General features: G+C 36.6%; 1 protein-coding gene across 5 annotated transcripts in view; it reads right to left on the bottom strand.

The window, feature by feature from the left end:
• Positions 1-18,531, bottom strand: part of ANKIB1 (ankyrin repeat and IBR domain containing 1) — a 171,081-nt gene that overhangs the window by 32,296 nt on the left and 120,254 nt on the right. For all 5 annotated transcript variants that reach the window (XM_033194801.1, XM_033194805.1, XM_033194804.1 and 2 more), the window contains 4 exons: positions 17,518-17,726; positions 15,657-15,745; positions 9,271-9,415; positions 7,740-7,906 (listed from right to left, as the gene is read on the bottom strand). In XM_033194801.1, the coding sequence (XP_033050692.1) occupies positions 7,740-7,906; positions 9,271-9,415; positions 15,657-15,745; positions 17,518-17,726 (610 nt within the window). The remainder of the gene's footprint in view (positions 1-7,739; positions 7,907-9,270; positions 9,416-15,656; positions 15,746-17,517; positions 17,727-18,531) is intronic.

Raw genomic sequence — 18,531 nt, 5'->3', positions numbered from 1 at the left:
CACAACACGACCTAATTTCTTTAAAAAAGTGGATATATAAGGTCAGGAAACAACAGATGCTGTAGAGGATGTGGAAAAATTGGAATGCTTTTACACTGCTGGTGGGAGTGTAAATTAGCTCAACCATTGTAGAAGACAGTGTGGCGATTCCTCAAGGAGCTAGAACTACAAATACCATTTGATCCAGCCATCCCATTACTGGGTATATACCCAAAGGATTATAAATCATGCTACTATAAACACACATGCACACATATGTTTATTGTGGCACTATTCACAATAGCAAAGACTTGGAACCAACCCAAATGTCCACCAATGATAGACTGGATTAAGAAAATGTGGCACATGTAGAACATGGAATACTATGCAGCCATTAAAAAGGATGAATTCATGGCCTTCGCAGGGACATGGATGGAGCTGGAAACCATCATTCTGAGCAAACCATCATAAGAACAGAAAACCAAACACTGCATGGTCTCACTTATAAGTGGGAGTTTAACAAGGAGAACCCATGGACACAGGGTGGGGAACAACACACACTGGGGCCTGTCGGGGGATGGGGGGCTAGGGGAGGGATAGCATTAGGAGAAACACCTAATGTAGGTGACGTGTTGATAGGTGCAGCAAATCACCATGGCACGGGTATGCCTATGTAACAAAACTGTACATTCTGCACATGTACCCCAGAACTTAAAGGTATGAAAAAAAAAGTAGAGACATTAGATTCACTTTAGTGCATACTAACACTAACTCTGCTTTCCAGAAAGGTAACGGATACCTGTGATAACTGCTAATTTTAATTTGGCACACATGCTAGCAGACATTAGAGTAAGAAATATGCCACAGATCAGGAACAGTGTTTCCATATGGTGCCTGCAAACACAGGTGGGAATGCAGAATCTACATTTCTCATGACTCATTTAAAAAAGCTTGTTTGTCATTTGCATTTCAATAAAGCTAGAAAAATAAAAAAAAGAGCCCTGAATTACAAAAAGCCCTTATATATCTGCAGTAACTAAAACAAACAAATGCAATCAATGAAATAAATTATTTCTACTAAGATTTTTTTCCCTGGAGACTTTTTTTGCCTTGGAGATTAAACAGCATATTCAATATCCATTTCCTGGCAGAATCAATGCTAGTAAATACATTTTCTGAAAACGTTCTGGAAAAAAAAAAAAAAAGAAAGAAATCATGCGGGAACAAAGCCCAGTGTTTTCAAATAAAGTCTGAAAAAAAAAAAAAAGCCGCTTCTTCAAAAGGCCATAATTGCTTATCGATGCGCTTGGCTCTCCAAGACTGTCCTAGACAGCAAAAGAAGGTTTTCTTTTCTAGAACCTCACAGGAGGACAAAGACTTGCTGCTTCCTTGGCTGTGAGCCCAATAAGTAGGACCACTTCAGGGTGTTATAACTGGTTGGCACAGTTTCTACTAGTTTCCAGTGCAATACTAAAAAAGGATTAAAAAAAAAAACAACCAAAAAAACCCAGCAGCTTACTAATAAAAAAATAAGCTATAGCATGGACTGTGAATTAAAGAGGTTGAGGTTGCCATTTTTTTCTTTCTTTTTTTGAGATGGAGTCTTGCTCTATGGCCCAGGCTGGAGTGCAATGGTATGACTGCCACTCACCACAACCTCTGCCTCCTGGGTTCAAGTGATTCTCCTGCCTCCTAAGTAGCTGCGATTACAGTTGCACACCACCATGCCCAGCTAATTTTTTGTATTTTCAGTAGAGATGGGGTTTCACCATGTTGGCCAGGCTGAACTTGAATTCCTGACCTCGTGATATGCCCGCCTCGGCCTCCCAAAGTGCTGGGATTACAGACGTGAGCCACTGCGCCTGGTCGAGGTTGCCACTATAAAATATATTTAAAAACTAAGGCATCTGGAAAAATAAATTCAGAATTCTCCAAAGTATAGTAATAATAAAGTCACTAAACATAGTAGGTAATTGACATCCTAGATGATCAACATAGGGAAGAGAGGTTATTCTGAGAAAAGTAGTGAAGATGCTAGAATGCCAACTTCCTGAAGAAAGTTTATTTTTTTCTTTTTCTTTTTTTTTTTGAGAGTCTTGCTCTGGCACCCAGGCTGGAGTGCAGTGGCATGATCTCGGCTCGCTGCAGCTTCCACCTCCTGAGCTCAAGCCATCCTACTGCCAGCCTCCCAAGTAGCCAGGACAAGAGGTATGCACCACCATGCCCAGCTAATTTTTGTATTTTTTGTAGAGACAGGGTTTCACTACGTTGCCCAAGTGGTCTCAAACTCCTGGGCTCAAGGGATCCGCCAATCTCAGCCCCGCAAAATGCTGGAATTACAGCTGTAAGTCCCTGAGACCGGCCTACATTCCTGAAGAAAATTTTAACCAATGACTGTTGACAAGTATTCTAAAGTCCCTGGTATCTGTTGCTGAAACTGCATCTCAAAATGTCAGTAAAACAAGAGTATGGGGAGGGGAATCTCAGGACATAGCCTACTGAATCTCAGCCAGAGACACCAATAGGGTGGGTTTATTCAGGTAAAAAAATATCCTGGTAAAAGATTACAAAGAAAAAAATAGTTGCCTAATCTAAATTCCTCCACCTAGTTCAAATATGATTGGTTAACCTAACATCAAGTGATCAAGGAATGGCTCTCTTCTTGAAAATGTGCCAGTATGCACAACTGGTTGCATGACTATACAGTGGTTCTAATGGGCTCTGGAAAAGGAAAAAACCTCCCACTAACGTTTTAAAATTTATTACCTGATGGAAGAAATTCCTATCCAGAAGTTGGCAATTTCAATTAAATGCCATTTTAGAACGTTTTATTAATAAGCAATTCTGACTGAATTAAGCAGAAATCCTAATTTCTATGCTTCTCCCCTGTAGCTAACATTTTTTAGTACACCAGGTAATGTTCTAAATACTTCACGTGAACGGACTCATTTAATTCTCTTAACAATTCTTGTAACTGGTACTATTTATCCCCATTTTACATGCACAGAGAGGTTCAGTAACCTACCAAAGGCCACACAAGTAAAGGGTGGATAAGCTAAAATCTGAAACTAAATAGTTTGGTTCTGGAAACTTGCACTCTATGTTGACTGCATTAGATAGGAAGGCTTTATTTATCACATTATTTTAGGAGAGGATGTTTATCACCAAGCCATAGAGCTAGTTAGTGGCAAAGCTATATCACAGGCAGGTCCTGTCCATCTCCCAGATTATTATCTCTGTATTCTGTTGAAATTTGATAAATTGAACCCTCAAGCGGTATTTATTTATGGAGATGTGTTACTCTGCAGAGAGTATACATGATATTTAAACAACGTCTTTTGATTGAACTACCAAATAAGTAGTATCATGTTTTTATTTCTGGGACTGTGAAGAGCTGGAAAATGTTCTGCTAGTTGGCAGGAGTCTGATACTTAAATAGCTAGATACTGCCAATCTAGAAAAATCTTTTCTTCTGTAACTAGAGCTGTTAATCTAAGGGCTTAAAACTGATTTTGTAAGAAAAGATGAGACACAATTATTAGGTCTACAAATACAGACTGCTTCATCTATTTTGTCCACAGGACTTCTGGAGAGTCCCTTGGCCTGTGAGGTCTGTGGAGGGGGAGATGATGCATGCAACTATTGCTCTGAATAAAGGAGTAGGTATTGATCAAAATCCTTATTGTGAATGTTGGAGAAAAAAGATACCCACTTTCAAACTTTTCTCCAAACTTGACAGGTCTGTATACTGTACTCTCTGACCCACTGGAAACTTAAGTGGACTAGAAACCTGATACTGTGGTTTCTCAAGTTGTACATCATTATGATTCAAAAATTTGTTCCTTTTAAAGACTTCTTTACACAGTTTCAGTAAATAAGTGCTCAACCGCTAGGTAATATAAACTTTATTATTATTTTTCTCTTTTTTTGAGACGGAGTCTTGCTCTGTTGCCTGGGCTGGAGTGCAGTGGCTTGATCTCGGCTCACTGCAACTTCTGCCTCCCGGGTTCAAGCAATTCTCCTGCCTCAGCCTCCCGAGTAGCTGGGACTACAGGAGCGTGCCACCACGCCCAGTTAATTTTTTGTATTTTTAGTAGAGACAGGGCTTCATTGTGTTACCCAGGATGTTCTCGACCTCCCGATCTCGTGATCCCCCCCTGCCTTGGCCTTCCAAAGTGCTGGGATTACAGGCGTGAGCCACCATGCCCAGCACCATATTATTATTTAGAATATTTCCTGCCAATCAATTTCAGTGAATAAAATATGTTTGACTGTCTATGTGTTTAGAAGAGAAATTCCAAGTAAGGTTTTCAGTTTTCAATGCACACTGGTGATTAAAAGGGACCAGAGTAAAAAGAGAGGAAAGAAATGGCCACCATACCATCTTAAGTTTGGTGGCCAAGAAGTATTTCTGACAACAAATCTGTGAAGAGTTGTCTCAGAGAAGAGAGACACTTTGTGTCAGTTCAGAAGGCAGAGAAGTTACACAGTAGCATATTTTACTTAATTAAAAAGAAAAAAAAAAAAACAGAGGAAAAGTCATTGGTTCAAGTCAGAACCCATCTTAGTTTTGAGCATTGTCTTGAGATAATTTTGCCCAGATCACACAAATTGTATTATAAAGGCTAGGGGGAGAAACCACGCTAGCTTCAGTTACTAAGGGCATGGAACTTGGTGCACAGCTAGAGAAGGGTATCCTGTGGTGGGAAGGGGAATGCCTATTAATACTACTTGTCTCCCAACAATGAATATATTTAGTTATATCCATGCAGGTATCTCTTGGGTATGGCTCAACTGTTTCTGTCATATATAGTTCTTGAAAAGAAGAAATTATTATTGTCTTTTGTTGTGGTTTTTGTAGTCATCTTTAGAAAATTATTTCTGGGCTTTTCAAGAAGGAAAGAAGCAAAACCAGAACCATTCGCCTTTAATTTGTGAAGATCTCTCTTGCAAAGTGTCTTTTTACATGAACAGATTTTGCTTCTCATTGAAATAAGAGATAAAGGCAACAGAAAGCATATGACAATTTCTACTTAGATTTTAAAATTATAGACAAAGCTCTTATACTATATGAATAAGGGTATAAAGCTAAGAACGCAAAAAAACAAAAACAAAAACAAAAACAAAACCAGGAACTGTAAATTAACGCCTAGAGACATGAAGTAGGCAATACAAAAAAATCCATCCTAAAACTTAATAAATACCAAAACTGAAAGGCAAAAGATTAAGTTGAAGAACCTAAATCTGAGTTTGTCCTTCACTAAAACTTATTTTTATTCCATTTAAGTCCCCTTCTTCTCTTCTTCTCTGGTGCTATGTCTAAAAAGTGATGATTCTGTTAGGTTTCTACTACCCTAATGAATAGGAGAAAGAGTAAATAATTACCAAGTGTGACCTTAGTCCATGTGGCCATTCACAGATCCCTTGAACTGGGATAAAACTCAAAGTAGGGCCCGTGATCTTGGTATATTGTCTCCAATGCGTCTTGAGTATAACCAGCCTGATATTTTGGGGTATGAGAAAAAGTAAGCTGATGTATTTCTTCAAATGTTATTCTAGAAATTTACAGTTTATAGCATCGTCTATGTTTACAGACATATGTACATAGTTTATAGAGTCTGGCCTATATTGGCAGGTTTTTCCATTAGCTTTCTTATCTTCAGTCGAACCAAACTTATTATTACTTGCAGCATACAAAGAGAATGCGGACGAACACAAGAAATTAAAAACTAAACTACACTGAAAACTGGTAAAAGCTAGATCACAGAAACCACAGTGCTTAAGAAGACAATGCCAATCAAAGTTTCTTATTTTCCCTTCAAAACTTAACGTTTCTCTTATCTCAGCAAAAGCTAATATTTTTATCTTTTAGACATTTTCCTAATTTATGTTTTCTTTCTTCATAGCTTCTCCAACTAATCCTCTAAATCATCCTTTTTCAACCACGATTCCTCATGTGAACCACAGAACTCAGAAAATGATTTACGGTGTATGACAATTTTTCTCAATTTTTCCCAAGGATGGTATATAATTAGTACCATTTTAGATGCATAGGATGTATACAATGGGTGCTGCTTCAGGACACTAGAGTTTAATTATCTCTGGAAACCACACTGGCTCAGAAAAGAAAGCTCCTTTATTACTTTTATATACTTGTTTTACAGTAAACTAGGTTCATATTCATCTACATACCATTAATTTGCTACCAATTTAGCTCATGTACATTAACTTTCCTTCTCATTTCAAGCCTTATCTCTCATGGTGGGTTAATGAGGTGAGTTAGGAACCAAACTATTGAATAATAAAAATGTAAAACTTTAATAGAAATTTGCCTTTTAAGTGTTTTGAAAAATCACTTGAAGGCATATAGATATAACCCACTGTTCAGTATTTTGTTGCTATTCTGCTTGCTTAGTCTGATTTAGCCATGAAAGCAGTATACATGGTTTTCCTTTCATTAATCACCATAGCCAAGCACCTAGTATAGGGGTCAGGAAAATTTTTCTGTAAAGGGCCAGACAGTAAGTATTTTGAGTTTTGTGGGCCATGTAATCTCTGTCTCAGCTACTCAATTCTGCTGTCATAGCCCAAACGCAGGCACAGACAATATATAAATAAAGTGACATGAAATGGTGTGGCTGTGTTCCAACAAAATGTTATGTTTAATAATAAGTGTAGACAATATTTTGCTGACCCCTGACTTAGAGTCAGGGGTTTGCAGTTCAATAAATACTTTTAACTAATGATGATGGCAAAGGTAAGAAGCAGACCAGGGTAGGGACAGTTCCATAACTATACCTTCCTACTATATAGCAGTGATACAATTAGTTTCTGGTTTCTGAGAAGTACAAAAGTAAAGACTAGAGTTTTATATCCACCTAAAGTATATCCATGCATATGTGGTGATTCTGGAAATGAGCAAAAAGGAAAATAAATACTGTTGCTTTTTTTTTTTATCATTTAATTAAAATAGTTAACTGAACTTTCTATGAATAAGCAGAGTGCTGATGGCTGACACATACATAGTCAAAAGAGTATTCACAGTTACGTACCCTTTCCAATACTGATTTATCATCAGTTTGTACTTATTGAGTACTACCAGGCACTAGAAACTAAACAAAACACATGAAACAATGAGACTGCAGTCATTGATTCCTGACTAGAACTGTGCATTAGAATCACCTGGGAGATTTTTAATTTTCTTTTTTTAGAGCCCCACTCAAAAACCTACTAAATCAAAATCTTACTTGTTAGGGCCCAGGATAAAATTTTGTAAAAGGGACCTTGGTAATTTTGGGAGCTCCTGGTGAAGAATCGTTGCTAGAGGTTTATATTTTTAATGAAAGGTTAAACTCTAAACATTTTCTAATATATGGTCAGCAATTTGATATTATAGTTTAGGCACATGGGCTTTAAAATCAAACAGCTGGGTTCTAATCCCATTTCTGCCAATTCCTAGCTGTATAACCCTGGGGAACTTCTCTGTGCCCGAGTTTCCTTATCTGTAAAATGGGCATAACAACATCAACTCAACTCAGCATTGTTGGGAAAATTCAATATGTAAAAAATAGCTGGTGTAGCGCTTGGCACTCACTAAGCACACAACAAATATGAACTATTACTACTTATTACACATTTCTTAAATTAAGAATACTATCAAGTATACTACAATTTAACGGCCTGACTCAAGGTGCAAAGTCTCTTTAATAACTATTGGAAAGAAAGGTGATTAGACTGATTCCAACTTATCTTATACTAACCAGCAGAAGAGGTGTCCTTTTCCACAATCAACAGCAGGCGCTCTCAGCAATGGGAAGCTGAGTGTATCAGATCCAGATGTATTTGACCCTTGTTTTGTTAGTCTTACTGCTCTGTCACAGCCTGGAGTAGGACACCATTTAATGGCAGGATTATTTTCAACAAAGGCCTGTTTAAACAGCAATAACAAAACACAAAGAATATTTTAATGCTAAATTCTAATACAGAGTGTACCTCTATGGTCATTTACTATAAAGCAAAGAAAGAAAAAGAGTGAAATAAAATGCATGGAGTTGTCAGTCTCAAGAAATTTAAACAGTACTGGAAAGTACTGAAAAAATTATTAAGGGGAAAGTAACAATTAACTTAGTAACAAAATGATTTTTAAAATTTATGTTTTCTTTAGTCTAAAAACTATGTAAATGATGATAAAGTAAAAATGTAATTGTTCGCACAGAAAATATGTAATTTTAAAATGTTTTCTCATACAATGTGTCAGTTTCCTGATGAATATAATTATTAAGTAGAAACATGCATGTAGCTGTATTAGAAGAGTAAATTTCTAAATGGTATCCAAATAATACATAATAATCAATACTATGATACTTTCTATGTTAAAGAAGAGGGGGCTGGGCACGGTGGCTCACGCCTATAATCCCAGCACTTTGGGAGGCTGAGGCAGGCAGATCACCTAAGGTCGGGAGTTGGAGAACAGCTTGGCCAACACGGAGAAACCCCAACTCTACCAAAAATACAAAAATTACCCGGGAATAGTGGTGGGCATCTGTAATCCCAGCTACTCGGAAGGCTGAGGCACGAGAATCGCTTGAATCTTGGAGGCAGAGGTTGCAGTGAGCGGAGACCACACCACTGCACTCTAGCCTGGGAGACAGAGTGAGACTCTGTCTCCAAGAAAAAAAAAAAAGTAGGACTTGTCTTTTAAAAGTTCATATATTAGACTCAGTTAAATCTGCTTAAAGCAGTTAAAATGTAATTTTTAAATCTCACACACACAAAAGAAAGTAACTCGCCTACACTTAAAACTTCTGAAAAAAAAAGAAGACAAAAAAGATGAAATAAACATTATAATTCATTAAATAAACCTATTACTTGGAATAAAAATAATAAACGTCCAAGTTGAGAATCTTTATTTCCAAATATTTTAGGAGCATGAAAGATAATGTCTTTTAAAAAACTTAAAGTAGGTAAAATCTAATTTGAACATTATCTCGATCAATCAGTTATTAAAGTGCAAAAGGCAAATTAATAAAAAGTTCTGATAAATAGTTTTATTTTAAATTTTGTAAATTACTAGTACTTTAGCCTTTCCCCTTTCCTTTTATTATTATGAAATAATGCTTTAGCTTCAAACTTTGTCACCATTCCTTTATGCAACTTTTCTGATAAAGTGTTTCCAAGAAAAGACCCATTATTTTGTTTTCAAAACTAAAACAAAAAGAAAAAATAATGTTATAAAGGTTTAATAAAATCAAAATTATGGAAATTGGACAGATAATTGGCAGCATACCTTACCTTAATATCAAACTGTAGGTATCGTTTGTCCATCTCCTTTGAAACTACACTTTCTATGATATCCACAGGCACAAGTTGGAAGCAATCATATGCAGGGCAAAAAATGTTGTGAGCTTCACCTTCTTGAATTTTCAGATTCAAAAACCTATTAAAATGATCAATGGACAGCAAAGGAGCAAGGATATTATGTTGCGCATACATTCTAAGAATTTATGCAATAACATAACATGCTGTCAATGGACAGCAAAGGAGCAAGGATATTATGTTGCGCATACATTCTAAGAATTTTCCTTTTTCTTCCTTTTTTTTTTTTAGAGACAGGGTCTCATTCCATCAACCAGGTTGGAGTGCAGTGGCACGACTGCAGATCACTGTAGCCTCATACTCTTGGGCTGAAGCAATCCTCCCACCCCAGTCTTCTGAGTAACTAGGCCTACAGGTGCATGCTGCTATGCTGGGCTGATTTTTAAATTTTTGGTTGCGATGCGTCTTGCTATGTTGTCCAGACTGGTCTCGAACCCCTGGTCTCAAGCAATTCTCCTGCCTTGGCCTCCTAAAGCTCTGGGATTATACACATGAACCACTGTGCCTGGCCAATTTTTCTTTATGCTGAATTTTCTGTCAGAGTATAATTAAAATAATACCAACAAAAGTGTGAAACAGCAACTGTAATGCATATTAACTGTTAAGCCATTCATTTTATATATCAATATACACACATACACATATATACATACACTCGTATGTTTTATGTTTTTATTTTGCTTTATTCCCACTAAAAATCTGAAACAATCTGAAAAAATACTTTTATTTAAAATTAAAAATTCAGAAATGAGTGGCTCAGAAAGGTCATATTCAATTCTCAATATGCTATAGCTTTAAAGAAAAGGGGGCAATGGTATAGAAATGAGTCATAGGTAATTCAAGAATATTTTGGGGTGGCATTAAAATATAGCATAGATTTTTAAGAATAGGTTTATAGGTTTTCTCTTTATATTTCATTTAGATGAATATTAAAATAAGTTTTATGTCCTACTTAGGTATACTTGAGTAGTGAGGAAAAAATGCCCTGTAAAGAAAGAAGCAGGAATCCGGCCCAAGGTTAGATTAAAAGCAGAGTTCTTTTTTTCTTTCCTTTCCTTTCTTTCTTTCTTTTTCTTTAAAGGTGGGGTCTCTCTCTTTGCCCAGGTTGGTCTCAAACTCCTGGGCTTAAGTGCTCCTCCCACCTCAGCCTCCTGAGTGAGTAGCTGGGATTACACGCATGTACTACCATGTTCAGCTAAAAGCAGTGTTTTGACTTAGAAAATTCCAGGTCTGTCACCAACAAGGCATATGATCTTAAGCAATTTATTTAACTGCTCTAAGCCTCTGTTTCACCATATATAAAGTGGAGATAATAATGTGAACTTCCCAGGGTTGTTATATAGATTATATATGTGAAAAATCTACATGGTGCATGACATAGAGTAAGAATTCATAAATGTTAGTAAGGATTATTATTTGTTTTGTTTTTTTTTAGACGGAGTTTCACTCTTGTTGCCCAGGCTGGAGTGCAGTGGTGCGATCTCCAGCTCACCGCAACCTCCGCCTCCTGGGTTCAAGCAATTCTCCTGCCTCAGCCTCCCAAGTAGCTGGGATTATAGGCATGGGCCACCACACCCAGCTAATTTTGTATTTTTAGTAGAGACGGGGTTTCTCCATGTTGGTCAGGGTGGTCTCGAACTCCCAACCTCAGGTGATCTGCCCGCCTCGGCCTCCCAAAGGGATTATTATTGTTATTATCATTTAACACTGCCCTTAGAAAAGCAAGAAACAAACTTTTGAAGTACAGATTATTGTATATTGAATTTAACACTTAAATCTAGAGAAAATAAATGGAAAACCAGGAAATTAAATCACAACTGCTTAGTCCTCACCATCAACATTTTGTTTATTTCACTAACTATAGTATCTTTTTTCTTTAGTTCTCTCATTCTCTTAATTCCACTGCACTTAACAACAACAACAACAACAACAACAAACACCTTATTGAGACCTTGGCAGGCCCATTCCCTTTGCTCCATCTTCTCTTTCATATCCTCGTCTGGGCAATTCATAGAAAAGAGAATCCCCAACAGGCAGTTCTCTAAGTGCTCTCTACCACACCTCAAACCTAGCAGTATCTTTAGCGTTCTTTCCTTTTCATCCCACTCACTTCTGTGAAAGGGAGAGCTTTCTCTTTTACTCCCAGCTAATCCTCAAATCCTCTGGCCAGCTCTGAGACTTGCACTATCCAATAACCTATCCTTTCTGTCTTTTACTTTCTAACGTCTCTTACCTTGGGCACAATAAACATGCTCAAGTTTTTCCCATTTTAAAAACCCTTACTAACCACACGACTCTCTTTTGTTTCATTTTCTTTTTCTTTCACATCAAAGTTTCCTGACAAAATAGTTTATGATGATCTGTTATTCCTTCCTCAAGCCCATGTCATTCACTTCTCAATCTGCAGCATCTGGCTGCTATCACCTCTTCACTGGGCCACAATGACTACTCATTAGCCTAATTTATTAAAGAATTCACAGTTTTTATCTTCCTTGATTTCTCTAGAACATGAGACACTGTGAACATTTCCTTCTTTCAAATTCTCTTTGGCTTCCAGGAATTAATTTTTTTTTTTCCCTTGGCATTCTTCCTACCTCTGGTAGATCCTTATCGATTTTTTCACAAGTAGTGTTTTCACTCCTGTGCTAAGGAGTGATATATAAGGTACATTGTGGCCTGACATGGTGGCTTACGCCTGTAATCCCAGCACTTTGGGAGGCCGAGGAAGGCAGATCACAAGGTCAGGGGTTCGAGACCACCCTGACCAACATGGTGAAACCCTGTCTCTACTAAAAATACAAAAATTAGCTGGGCGTGGTACCAGGCGTCTGTAATCCCAGCTACTCAGGAGGCTGAGGCCGGAGACCCACTTGAACCCGGGAGGCAGAGGTTGTAATGAGCTGAGACGGTGCCACTGCGCTCCTGCCTGGGTGACACAGTGAGACTCCATCTCAAAAAAAAAAAAACAAAAACAAAGAAATCTTAAGACTAAAAGTAGAGAATTGTTAACTGTAGAGTTCTTTTTTCACATAACAACATTCTCTTCTTTTTAGCTATGAATAGATTCCCTGGGAAGTTGGTTAGTCTCTTGTCAAAGTTCACAGTTTGCTTAGACATAGTTACTACATGATGATGTTTTGAATTTTACATATTTTAAATATATCAGAGAAGATTTAATCATCTCTGGGGAATTAAATTACAGAACTGAGAAGACCTCATTGAAGACAGGATCAGTTCTGTTGGCCATGTTATTATTTCTCATCAAGACACAATTTAATAAAAATGTATGAGCACAACATGGAGTTGATGAGTGTCAGTAAAAGAGATAAATGTGGGGCAAACTTTACCTATATTTTTATCTTGCAGGTAAGATTCACAGATGATATCATAGGTAGGCTCTCTCTGCTTATTACAATGCTTAGGAATATGATAATAAGTAATACTTATTGAATGATTATTACATGCAAGATCCTGTTTTAAGCGCTTTACATATATTAAGAAATTTTAAAAAACTGACGATAATCCTATGAAGTACATACTATCATCACCACTTTATAGATTAGGAAACTAAGGAACAGGCAGGCTACCACTTACCTAAATCAATAACTAATAAATAGCAGAGTTGGAATTCGCAACCCAGTGGTCTATTGTATCTAGAACCTGAGCTCTTATATTCTCAATATTAGCAAAGAAATTCTATTCTGGCTAGAAAATAATAATTTCTAACTAATCTGTTGATTGATCGATCAATCAATTGATAGGATCTTCTTCTGTTACCCAGGCTGCAGTGCAGTGGTGTGGTCATAGCTCACTGTAGTCTTGAACTCCTGGGCTCAAGTGATCCTTCTGCCTCAGCTGCCCAAGTAGCTAGAACTACAGACACGTGCCACTATGCCTGGCTCTTCCCTTTTATTTCAGCCCTTGGCATCAATACTTTAAAGCAGGGGTGTCCAATGTTTTGGCTTTTCTGGGCCACATTGGAAGAAGAACTGTCTTGGGCTACACAAAAAATATACTAACAATAATGACAGCTGATGAGCTTGAAACAAAAATAGCAAAACAAACAAACAAACAAAAAACACCAAAACCTCATAACATTTTAAGGAAGTTTATGAATTTGTGTTGGGCCACATTCAAAGCTGTCCTGGGCCACATGCAGCCTGTGGGCCACAGTTGGACAAGCCTGCGCTAAAGCATCTAGCTGTATTAATAAAAAGGTTGGGAAGAGTAAGATAGATTGAGGGACTTTCAAACTGAGGACCTATAAAAATGCTTCCTTGGTTTTAGATAGAAGTTTCTTTTCCTATATGCCTATTAAAAAAAAACTGTGATAATTTAAAAATGATTTCATCAACATATGAATCAATCAACATGGAACTTCTTTTATCGGCGCTTGATTTGACAAACTTGGAAGGGATGGAAAGGAGAATCCTAGGTAGGCTAGAACGTACTAATGAAATCAATAATTAGATCTTTCAAATTTAAATCTTACCATACATTTCTTATGGCTAGTTTGTGATGAGTTTGGGAGATAGTGCCTGTGATACAAATCAGGTGAGGAAGGTCAGTGACACTAAAAAAAAATTCAAGAAAATACCTGGGGGACTCAATTTTCATATACATACCAAGACCAACAGCTAACTTGGTAGAGCTCAGGTAATACTTCCTAATTCAGTACAGTTAACAACTAAGATAAATAAAATTTTACCTGGGAAGTATTTTCTGCCTCCACAACTGGGTTAAGGATAGCTTTGGATTGTGAGCTCTGACCTTTGTCAATTAGTTTACCTGTAACAGGTGTACTGATCTGATCCTATTTAAGTAGACTCTGAGTAGAATCTAGTCTATGTCTTAAAAGGAACAACCAGATATTCTGACTTAAAAAGCAGTAGCCTTTTTCCCCCTCCAAATGAAATCTTACCTCTGACTCCAATTTGGAAAACAGATAAAGAAATGTACTCAAAATCAAACCAGACACGTTGGGGGACTGAGGTGGGTGGATCACTTGAGGTCAGGAGTTCGAGACCAGCTTGATCAACATGGCAAAACCCCATCTCTACTAAAAATACAAATATTAGCAGGGTGTGGTGGTGGGCACCTATAGTCCCAGCTCCCCGGGAAGGCGGAGGCATGAGGATCACTTGAACCCGGGAAGGAAGATGCTGCAGTGAGCTGAGATCATGCCACTGCACTTCAGCCTGGGTGACAGAGTGAGACCCTGTCTCAAAAAAGAAAAAAAAAAAAAAAACAGAATGACAGCTCAGTCGTTGCCTACAAATGGGGGTGATAAAAGGAAGGCAGAAAGAGAAAAGTAGCAGGGATTCAATGGGAAATGAGGAATTGGGAATGATAGATTCTAGGGGTTGTGGTGATGGTTTCAAGGTTGTATAGAGATATCAAAGCTTATCAAATTATTTATTTTAAATGTGTGGCTTTATGTATGTCAACTGTACCTCAACAAAGCTGTTTAAAGAGAAGAACTCAGAAAATCTGCTCAGGTTCTTGTCTCTCACCCACATAGTATTCCCTAGTTCCCTATACTTCCTAACTAATATTCCATAAAAAAAAAAAAGGTTAAAAACTTCTGATTTCTAAGATTTTCTTTAATACCAATGATATACCTCACTTAGGTCATCGAACAACACTTTGTGTGTCTCCAGAGATAACATGATATTACAGTGCTCATTATAGCAATCTTTGTTTAGAAACTTCTCTCGAAAAGTGCAACATGAGAGCTAAGTTAATGGATGGTGAAAAAGTATAAATCTTGAAAGGTAATGGGAAGGGTAAACAGAGATAAACACAAGAAGCAAAACAAATTTTCCATTAGTAAAATATACCCAACTATGTCTAGCTAAAACATTTAACTTTGCATTCACTAAAAAGGAATCTTAAACATCCATATTCTTACAGATTTTCAAGGCAATTTGATTGTCACAAAAAATTGAGACAGCACAAAAACAAATGCTTAAGATTCCTGGGATATAAGACAAACTGATTCTTGCCTGAAATTTACATTAGTGTAATATAAATTAAAATACTAAGAAAAATTATTTGTATAACTGCTTTGTTTCTAAAGGTACCTTACATTAAGCTAAATAGCATTAATTAAAATAGCTGGGGAAGATGTAAAAATAAAAACATAAATATTTTTCCTTACTAGTAAAGTCTAAATTCATTTCTGTGTAACTCAGAAGTCAATATAAACAATTTGTACCATTAAATACTGAAAGTAAACAATTTTATTAACAAATCAGAGCGCTATCATGCAGTAAGAAATGCTAAGGTGCTCATATACTCACGACTCCCAACATCCTCTACAAAAGTCATGTCCACAGGGCATATCCACGGGGTCTTCAAATACAGAGATACTGCACATACAAATGTCACACTGGAGATGAAGAAGAACAATGATTTAAACAGAACTATACTTTTGAAAGAGAACAATACATTCATTTTGTTCACTTTTTTAAAAGGCAAAAATACTAGTACGGTAAATAAAAGTTGTTGAAAGTTACCCTTTCAAAGTTTTAAGGACAGTTAGTGTGTCTTTCAGTAACAAATACCATGACTACCTCACTATAAACAACAGTGGGATTTAAATGTTTTAATGCAAAAATCAAACCCTTAAATTCCAAATTTATGTATTAATCAGCAACTGTGCATTTGGAAAAGGAAGTACAAGAAACAAATCATTCGGGTCAACATCAAATTGCATGTTGCAAAAAACCACTTCAGCATCATGCCCTTCACATTACACTTACCCTTCAAACTCCATAAAAACAGAGTAACTGTATTTTTAATGCAGCAACTCAAGATATCCAAACTTTCCAGGGAGAGAACCCTGCTGGGCGTGGTGACTCACACCTGTAATCCCAGCACTTTGGGAGGCAGAGCTGGGCAGATCACTTGAGGTCGGGACAGCCTGACCAACATGGTGAAACCCTGTCTCTATTAAAAATACAAAAATTAGCTGGGTGTGGTGGCATGTGCCTGTAATCCCAGCTACTCAGGAGGCTGAGGCAGGAGAATCACTTGAACCCAGGAGGCAGAGGTTGCAGGGAGCCGAGATCGTGCCATTACACCCCAGCCTGGGGAGTAAGAGTAAAACTTCATCTCAAAAAAACCCCAAAAAACAAAACTCCACCTATGTATTACAATTATGCCATTTTAACAGCCAAAGCTGCAATCACTTTTTCACCTACCTAATATCTTCTAAACAATAGCTCTCTAGAAGCAAAATGTATCATGTTACAGATGCAAATTACAGTATTGTTTTTCAAAAAGGCACAGATAAAATGAGAAGTACACAACAAAAACAAAAAAAAGAAAAAAACAAAAACAAGAAAAAAACAAAAACAAAAAAAGAAAAAATAGAAAAAAATAGAAAAAAATGAGAAGTACTTTCATATTTATCACATATTTCGAGTGGCTGAGTCATTCAAGAAATATTAAAATCTTCTATAACAGCACACCAATGATATGCCAATTAAAAATGCTGACAATGGCAGCACTGTTTTGTAAAATAATGAAACACTTATTTTGGAAATGCATCTAGTTAACAAACTACAGAAGCTTTACTGAAACAAATACATAATTATCAATATATTGTAAACGCTTAAAAATTAGCTTTCAAGAAATTATAAAAAATGTTTCTGTATTTTTGGTTTACAGTGCCTATCACAAACTTAACTTTTTATATTTCAATATATTATATACATGTGTGTACGTATTTTGAGATGTGGTCGTGCTATGTTGCCCAGGCTGGTCTCGAACTCCTGAGCTCAGGCAATCCACCCACCTCGGCCTTCCAAAGTGCTAGGATTACAGGCATGAGCCACCAGGCCTGGCCTGTATTTAAATCTTCAAGCAATTGAAGTTTTAAGGGAAAATAAAATAGATGGTTTCCCTAAACTGTTTTAAGTTCTCTGAAAATGAGGAAAGAAAACCTTTTTTTTTTTCAATCTATAATTCAGAGATCACAAAAATAGTCTGTAATAACAAATATTTACTGAAGCATGGAAATAACTGAACCTTTTAAGAAAGGGACAGGATTCAATTATAAGAACACAACCAGACACTCCACGGAACAATATTAAATCATTTGAATGTTAAAAGACTAAAAACAAAGCTATGAGAAGTACAGTGAATACCAAACCATACCAAACTAGTGTCTAAGTCCCCAGGAGATAAGCTGATTTCATCTGGGGAGGTGACAGAAGAGCGCGTAGTCCTTGGAGTTCTTGGAGATGGTAGCGTGTCCCAGGCATTATACCCACTTGGTGGTGGAGTTGGCATTTGAACACCTGATCGTTGGCAGCAGTTCTCTGGGTTGGACATCCAAGCTTCAAGTAATTTCTCCCTGTCCCAGTCTTAAAGAAAAATGGAATGGATAGCTCTCAAAAAAGAAAATATGGTAATGTTTTAAAAGCTATATAATAACAAAAAATCCGAATGAATTACAAATTTTGGTCATGTAAAGAAAAAAGTATTTATATAAATGTAGTAACTGCAAATGAATGTCTAGGTATGTTCTTGTTATTAGCATTTTTACACAAAATGTAAGCTTTCATAATTGATCACGGCTTACAACCATGTCAAGATCTAGCAGTATGGTCAAAATTTCCAGTACTTTCTACTAACAATCAAAACAGGTCACTCACATATCACTCTTGGAATTCACTACATTTTCGCTGGCATAGGTTTAATTTAGCTTCTTTACTCTTTCAAATATATATATATATATATATAATTTTTAAACTGTCCTCACTGGCATCAAGTTGTAAAATGATTACATAGTTCACTATAGATATATCAAAATGCCAATAGCAGGTCCTAAAAACCATTTAATAAACAGCTTGAAAGCAGAAGAAACTTCTGAAGAAATTAGAGTTATAAACAAAGTTTTAGTGAATTAGGTATAAATTCTATATTAAGTGATCCTGAACCTGGCTTAACTAAAAAATATTATCTTCCTACTGTGAATATTTTAAAAATTGCCAGGTAAAACATATTATAATGTCTAGAGCCATAAAAACCTAACCCTTAAAAACAACAAACTAATACATTTGATTACTTTGCTAGGTGTTTTACATCATTTCATTTATTCCTCCCAGTAAACTTTTCAATTATTATTTAGGCGAAGAAATCAAGACTGAAGGAAGTTATATAACTTGT

This window comes from Trachypithecus francoisi, unplaced genomic scaffold, assembly GCF_009764315.1.
Source record: "Trachypithecus francoisi isolate TF-2019V2 unplaced genomic scaffold, Tfra_2.0 Lachesis_group4, whole genome shotgun sequence".
Classification (NCBI taxonomy): domain Eukaryota; kingdom Metazoa; phylum Chordata; class Mammalia; order Primates; family Cercopithecidae; genus Trachypithecus; species Trachypithecus francoisi.
Note: the sequence above shows the minus strand (reverse complement) of the source record. Positions and strands in the feature narration are given on the sequence as shown.